The 8231-nt window shown below is 39.9% G+C and overlaps 1 protein-coding gene across 1 annotated transcript in view; it reads right to left on the reverse strand.

Annotated features, from left to right (window-relative positions):
- Nucleotides 1-260: 260 nt before the first annotated feature.
- The window catches only part of LOC133539245 (cytoplasmic phosphatidylinositol transfer protein 1-like), an 89653-nt gene continuing 81682 nt past the window's right edge, over nt 261-8231 (reverse strand). Inside the window, exon 9 of the mRNA XM_061881418.1 lies at nt 261-4429. Within this exon, the coding sequence (XP_061737402.1) occupies nt 4071-4429 (359 nt within the window). The 3' untranslated portion in view covers nt 261-4070. The remainder of the gene's footprint in view (nt 4430-8231) is intronic.

Consider the following 8231-nt stretch of genomic DNA (forward strand, 5'->3'; position numbering starts at 1 on the left):
TCGGGCTGGAAAATAATGTCCGCTACAACCAGACGTTTTAAACACGACACTTCGCGGGAAATTTAAAATTGCAATTTAGTAAAGTAAAAAGGCCGTATTGGCATGTGTTGCAATGTTAATATTTCATCATTGATATATAAACTATCAGACTGCGTTGTCGATAGTAGTGGCTTTCAGTAGGCCTTTAATGAACGTAACAAAACACCTGAGGAAAGTGGAAGTTGGGATAAGTATACAGAAATAATTGAAGACCAAAAGAATAATGATGCATGGATTTTTTTATTTCCTTTATCTAGCTCATAATAGTGAAACAATTACATTACCAAAGAAGCCGATGAATCAACTCTCCAATGAACACTTTTTGGGGCCCATTACACAAAGCACAAGTGGACAAAAGTACAGGAAGTAGCTCAATAATTACAGCTTCTTGCTTGTGACACAGACCCCGGGGTAACGTCAGGTTAAAGATCGGATTCAAAGTGCAACAGAAAAAACAAACAAAAAAAAAAGGCTTGGTCCTTCAATTAAAAAGGATTTTATCCCTCAAGTTACAGCAGGATTACTCCAGGAAAAAAAAAAAAGAAAATCCGAATCCAACAAATCCGCCACTTCACTCAAAAAAAGGTGTTACAAACAATACGAAAAATAGAAAACAGTGTTAGAAGTCCACCATTATTACTGCGAGAAACCACTGACAAATTCCTTCGTAGATTCACACGTTCATGAAGCTGCCATCCACTTAAACAGATCCAATGAAAAACAACAAAAAAAAAAACTATCAATCCATAACAATATTTACAATACTCTTTTAAACAGAGCATACAACTGAAAAAAGGTAGCTAGTTTAAACCGGAACAGCCCGTGACGTAGCAAATATATCCCTGACGACGCACATACACTCCATTATATCCAACAATGATGGCCGATTCAAAAAAGGTTTACGAAAAAAAAAAAAAGCGAGAGTTACTGATAACTACCAACAACTCTTTCAACAAAAACTGTACAGAATATTAAACAGCGTTTATGGCAAGTAAGACGTTGCAGTCACCGTGTCGCGTTAGACCGCAACAGAACAAATCGTACACATTTGCACTCGAGATGGCGATTTCGAAGCAAGGGGGAAGGGAAATAGCTTCTTTTCCGGGAATGTAATCACAATTAAACGCAAAATCTTACAAAGCAAGGCAAAAGAAGAGCAGTGTCAGTGGTATCTTTTAGGAGGAATTGGCAAAACAACATCAAATGCAGTTCATTTTAAGGCCTAAGTGCAAAAGACTGTCTTCTCAAATTTGTTTTGCCATTTCCAGCTAAATCCTAACCATTGCACAAATGCACGGTAACTCAAAGTGAGAAAAGTAAACTTATGCATGCCATGTAATGCAATAGCCCATTTGCGTGTATTATCACAATTTAGTAGGATTTCATACAAAAAGTAAGGCGCACGCAACAAGAAAAACCACACACGCATACGTCCCTTTCTGGAAAAAAAGATCTTATGTTTGGGGTTGGGAGATTTACACACGCGAACAACTCGCCGTCACTACCGTGGAATGTTGCGGCAAATAGACCGGCTTAAGAAAAAAAATACGCAAAATCTATCGCCGCGTCATTAGTGTTATCAAAATAAACTTTCACATGTGCGTCATTTCTGCATGTTATCCTACTAAACGTTCCCGAATTGCACTCTTGGCAAAAACCAGATGAAAAAGCACCTATATTTGGGATTACTGGGTGAGAATGTAACCGTGGCATGCAGTTCATATTCTCTTGGCATGCTCAAAATATAAAATGAGTAGCATTGAGGCATTCACTTCTTCACCCCATACAGGTGCATCATTAATAAATCCATATACAAATATCCTTCTTGGAATATACGCAAGGTATAGAGGAGACATTCCATGCAGCATATAGAAGAAGCACTTGAAATTCTGCCGTTTGATCACTGAATAGTCATTGCCCCGTGTGAAAAGAAGGTAAAATGATATTTTTTTGTAATACTGACCGCAAGGGGGCTTCGGATGGCGACAGGAAACGGTTTGAAAAGTTCTAGTTGGTAGGTCAATCCTCACCAAGCACCAAAGCAGTGATTAACAGAAGCCATCCTCTGCAGGCAAAACAGCACAAGTCAGCCTCCACTTTACACCTCGATATGTTACAATGTTGGGGGAAAACTTTGAATAAATTAAAAAAAAGTACCCAGAACATAGCATTTCCTTCCCACAATGGCACTAAAGTGATTGAGTGGATAGAGAGTTGAATCACATTTACAGTACTTTGCAAAAGTCCAGGCCAGTCAATTAGACTCAAAGCATTATTATTCGGTATATGGAGGATCTGGATCAAAAAGGTGCAGATAGAGGAATGCATTTGAACCATTTCAGTGATTATGGAATCAACGAAAGGAGCTATTTACCAGAATAAGGGGAATGATTGTCCGTTTCCAATTAAGCATTCAGCCTTTGTAGAGTGGACTAAATATTTACTTGTTTCATACATCTTCTGTGTTGACAATCTCCCAATATGTTTGTCATTTCCAGCCAACAAACTCGCTTTTAAAAGTATGAAGATGGAATCTAATGTGGGCCTAAGACTTTTGCACGGCACTGTACGCCGCCAGACATCCCAGCATAGAGGACACTTCAGTATTTTTGTGATCATGACTTCCCCAAAAAAAAAAAAAGGTATTCAAGACCGCATGTGCACTCCATGGCTTGACTATGCAAAGGCAAACAGTTTCTGATTGTTGTAAACATTGTGAGTTTGCAGACTGGGTTGTAGTATAAACAAGCAGGGAGACCTGAGGCGTGAACACTGATTGTACTGATCCTGTAGTCCAAAAGTCTTTTCAGTGAAATGACGCCAACTGTTATTAGCAGCCGTCCTGATGTGTCCGTACTTTGTGTCGTGGTTACAAACGTGACGACCAGCAATGGAATGACCTTGTGGCTCGGTGGTGAGTAGGCGTATTCTTCTCGGTTTGACTGCTTAAAAGATATCCCCTAGTCCCGCATGAGGACTAGGGGATTCCGTGCAAGAAAAATAGGTTCAAGGTCTCTGAAGTGGAAGGGCATAGAGATCAGGAAATTGTTCAAAGACAGGGGTGTCCAAGTGTGTGTTTAACGGCCTGATGTTTATTCTAAAAGTATTACTAAACAAAAATGTATTTGGTCATCTATAATACAAAGCTTAAGGGTGTTTTTACCTTGACTAAAACACTTTTCCCGTGGATATAGTCCATGGGAGCTGATTTTCAGAGTCTGGATTTGTACGTGCAAACCAGAAGGTGGTGCCAAAGGACTTCCCTGAAAGCCAGTCAGATCTTTTCTTCACAGCAGCATGTTAGCAAACACAGGAGTTTGTGTAGGACGCCAACTTTAAGATCATGGTGATCAACCCATCAAACTGCATCTACCAGTTATTCAACATGACTTGGATCGTTTTTAGTCGTACTTTGAAATATTGTTTCCCAAAAAACAGGTCCTAAAGAAACACTTGTACTCAGCTCAATACGGAACTTAAATAATTTAGCGTAGGTTATGTCCAGTTGGTTTTAGTGTGTTGTATTACCAAAACGTAGGCTGATGTACAGTTCTTTAATTGGAGACCCCTGTCTTTATAGGACGGTTTGTCTAAGTGAAAAGAGGTCGATCATTCACATTGTCAACACTGTAAAACTTCATGATTGTGCAGAACACAGGCCTGTTGCTGCCAATGTGCTTGATAACGAGTCTTTCACTAATTTGCTGTGATCAGCGGGGACCCACTCATCCAGAACTCACACCGTCGACCCAAATCCTGCACAAGCTGAGTGGAAGATTCAAAAATCAGCTTTTGAGTAAGACTGGACAAGCAGTGCATGGTACTGGCCTAACATAACAAATTAGACTGTTAGCAGCTCTGTATAAATGGGAATGTGAGACTTTTTGAAAAACCAAAAAAAAAAATACAATAAACTCGCTTTTAGGTGTGTATAATCATGACTTGGCTATCTTTAGTTAGGGATGGCTGTATTCAGGCACCAGTCTTTGGCGGGTAGACTTAACTCAACGGGAAGACATTCCAAGGTCGGTTTACTGGTCCCCCATTCCAACAAGATCAGGATTGGAGGAAGGTGGCGTGGAGGACCGGAGGTCATTTGAAGAAGGTAGTGGCCTTGGAGTAGATCCCTGCTGTACATCACTTGGAGGCGTATCCGGGAGAGTCAGGGTTTCCGGGGCGGACTTCTTACGGGGCCGGTCCTTGGGGAGGGAGAGGGAATCGGGCGCATCTGTGCACAAAGGGGTGGTGGGGGCGCTGGCGGGGCCGGTGAGGGCACAGGAGGACAACGGCGTCTCGCTGATGGAGATGGACGGGGGAAAAACGCCAATCTTCTGGTTGGTGGCCTCCTGGATTGCCCGCTCAAATTCTCTCACCTCGTCCATAGTCATGTCTGGGTTCGGAAGAGATGGATTGACAACAGTGAGGTATTCTGCAAACATGCTGATGCAACACAAAAGTACATTTAAAGTAATCATATACAGTGGGGCAAAAAAGTATATAGTCAGTCACCGATTGTGCAAGTTCTCCCACTTAAAATGATGACAGAGGTCTGTCATTTTCATCATAGGTACACGTCAACTGTGAGAGAATGTGAAAAAAGATCCAGGAATTTTAAAGAATTTATTTGTAAATGATGGTGGAAAATAAGTATTTGGTCAACCATTCAAAGCTCTCACTGATGGAAGGAGGTTTTGGCTGAAAATCTCACGATACATGGCCCCATTCATTCTTTCCTTAACACGGATCAATCGTCCTGTCCCCTTAGCAGAGAGACAGCCCCAAAGCATGATGTTTCCACCCCCATGCTTCACAGTAGGTATGGTGTTCTTGGGATGCAACTCAGTATTCTTCTTCCTCCAAACACGACGAGTTGAGTTTATTCCAAAAAGTTCTATTTTGGTTTCATCTGACCACATGACATTCTCCCAATCCTCTGCTGTATCATCCATGTATCCATTTTGGTATCAACTCAACTCGTCGTGTTTGGAGGACGAAGAATACTGAGTTGCATCCCAAGAACACCATACCTACTGTGAAGCATGGGGGTGGAAACATCATGCTTTGGGGCTGTTTTTCTGCTAAGGGGACAGGACGATTGATCCGTGTTAAGGAAAGAATGAATGGGGCCATGTATCGTGAGATTTTGAGCCAAAACCTCCTTCCATCAGTGAGAGCTTTGAATGGTTGACCAAATATTTATTTTCCACCATAAAATTCTTACAATGTGAATTCCTGGATTTTTTTTCCACATTCTGTATCACAGTTGGTGTACCTATGATGAAAATTACAGACCTCTGTCATCATTTTAAGTTATAGAATTTGCACAATCGGTGGCTGACTAAAAACTTTTTTGCCCCATGTCCATCCATTTATATGATTCCTGTTAAAGGGATCCCATTATGCAAAACCAACTTTTCTTACCTTTTAGTTTAGGTATTTGGGATCCCTATAAGTCCCGGAAATTTTAAATCCAACCATGAGGGCACGGCGAAAATATTTAAAATAATCTTGTCTTCTTCCAAACGGAATTTGAGATTTTAGTGACGTACTCTGCCATAGTTACATCAGTTGATATCGCCATGTATGGTAGAGCAGTGCTTCTTAAACTTTGTTCACCAAGTAGCACCTCAGAAAACTTTGCTCTGAAGGTAACACCATAAGGACCAACAAATACAGTACCGGTGGGCCGAAGTAGTCATTAAAAACTAAGTATATTTAATATCTTTGGTCACAGTTTGAACAATAACACTGTTTGCATATTGGAAAATAAAACACTGTACTTTAACCAACTGATTCTTTGGCGTACTACTCGATGGAGCCTGCATACCATTAGTGGTACACCAACATCCATCCATTTTCTACTGCTTTTCCCTCAGGGTCGCAGGAGTCTATCACTGCTTGAAAATCAAAGTGGTAAAAGTCTACTTGAAGAGCTTTACTGCCATTTTTATTCAGTTGTAATCCAGAGTAGTAGTCAGTTAAGTTCCTTATTTTTCTCCATCCTCTTGTTGTGGGGCAGACTGGCTCATACTTGCACATGCACGCTAAAATTCTGTGCTGTAATAATTTCTAATACAAAGTAGCGAGCCTATTGTTTTAACCTCCAGTTGTCTGTAGACTATATGGGAGCGTTAAAAACTACAACATGGCTGACAGCGTGGAGACGCATTCGAGGGCTTTGGCACGCAAATAAGCATCCTAAAGAGACACAGAACGGCTTGAAGATGGTCCGTTTAAAAAAAATATATATATATAGTATATGAAAAATCTAGCCCAAACGACCAGTTACATAGACCAGTGTTTAACCATTGTTGGGCCGCCCAAAAATGTGTTTCTTAGCTTTGGTCCATATGGGCCGCACCGGTACTCATGTGCAATACATTTTTCCACCACCTGCGGCAGTAATGACAATTTCAAATACAAAGTCTGGAGCTAAAATCATTAAAGCTTAAGTGCAACAATTTTAATTTGCACTTTAATTTTGACAGTTTAGTGAACAAACATTAACTTTTACGCACCAAAATTTTACGCTAATGTATTTTTGGCAGTTATTTATATTTATGAGTCCCTTCTTAAGCAGTATATTTGATTTTCTTTTTTATTCAGATTTTATTTCTATTTTTTTTTTTTAATCAGCCTGACCGAAGCCTAAAGTTTATGCGTTAAATATGCGTTAAATAATAAATCAGCCTGACCTAAGCCTAAATAATCAGCCTGACCTAAGCCTAAATATTATGCGTTTAATAAATCAGCCTGACCTAAGCCTAAATAATAATAATAAATAATAAATCAGCCTGACCTAAGCCTAAATAATCAGCCTGACCTAAGCCTAAATATTAGGCGTTAAATGATAAATCAGCCTGACCTAAGCCTAAATAATAATAAATAAATCAGCCTGACCTAAGCCTAAATAATAATAATAATAAATAATAAATCAGCCTGACCTAAGCCTAAAGGTTATGCGTTAAATAATATTTGCAATTAACACATGGTTTCATATTAGACAAGGTTGTAAACTCTATGTAAGTTAGGTATAATTATTGAATATGTTTAAAATTAAGAGGAAGATTATTCCGTGTTAATATTTGAGTGGGACCCAGGCCCTTTTCTAGTGGATATTTAGGGCCCTCAGGTCAAAAAATGTTAAAAAATAAATCACAATATGAACCCTATAAGTTAATTGCTCCCACTTCAGTCTTCTTTTAGAAACTGTGTCCATCGAGGGTTTAAAATGAGACTTTAGGAAAAAAAAAATATATATACACATACACTTGCTTCTCCCTCAGGGCTCGTTACTTCATCCTCAGAAGGTGCATTTGCTGCGGACTGCTCAGAAGGTGCATTTGCTGCGGACTGCTCAGAAGGTGCATTTGCTGCGGACTGCTCTTTGCAAACCTTATCGTTGGTTTCTTCGTGCATTTTTTTTTCGTAATCCCGCACGTCTTCCAAACTCATTTCTGGAAGAAGGAGGGAGATGGGGCAAATCTGGTAACTTCCAACTCAAATGGCACTCCAGTTGACAGGTTGGAAAGGATAGGGACATGGTGGCAAGAAGATATTGGGGGTGAGTAGAATGCTTTATATAGATGACGAGGGTTTGTAGAGGAAAGCATCCCAAGAAGACCGATAAGGGGAAAAGATGGAACTTTTTGGACAACAAAGTAGAACACCCCAGAGGAAAAACAAACTGGTCAAGGTGGAAAGGATTCGGGCATTCTAGGTCCACAATCACTCCTTAGCTAAACAGGTTGTGGATGAGTGTTACAAGGTAGTGAAGTATAGACCAGTGGAACAAGAAGGTTGTGGCATCCTTTGAATCCATGCAGCTTCCACACAGCATAAGTTTTTGAAAATCAAAGAGGATCAAGGCAGTACGGCAGTCAGAAGATAAAGGATTGGTAGTTGAAGAGTTAGGTAAAAAGGGTGCAGCGGATGTGAATGTACATGCACACTCCAAACAATCAGTTCTGCAATACTTTATGTATTTATCCAATATGAATAACTCACAGCTATATTGACTTAAGTATCTGGCCGTGACATCATTGTTACATTAACAAGTAGTGGGTGAAAGTGTAAAATTGGCAGTTTTTTAAAGTTCCAACATTTCTGGGAAAACTTGTGACAGAAAGTTACTTTCCCAAATGTTTCCCACAAAACAAAAATTGCCCAAAATACCTGGGTAAGAATTAGAG

Source organism: Nerophis ophidion, linkage group LG20 (genome assembly GCF_033978795.1).
Source record: "Nerophis ophidion isolate RoL-2023_Sa linkage group LG20, RoL_Noph_v1.0, whole genome shotgun sequence".
Lineage (NCBI taxonomy): Eukaryota > Metazoa > Chordata > Actinopteri > Syngnathiformes > Syngnathidae > Nerophis > Nerophis ophidion.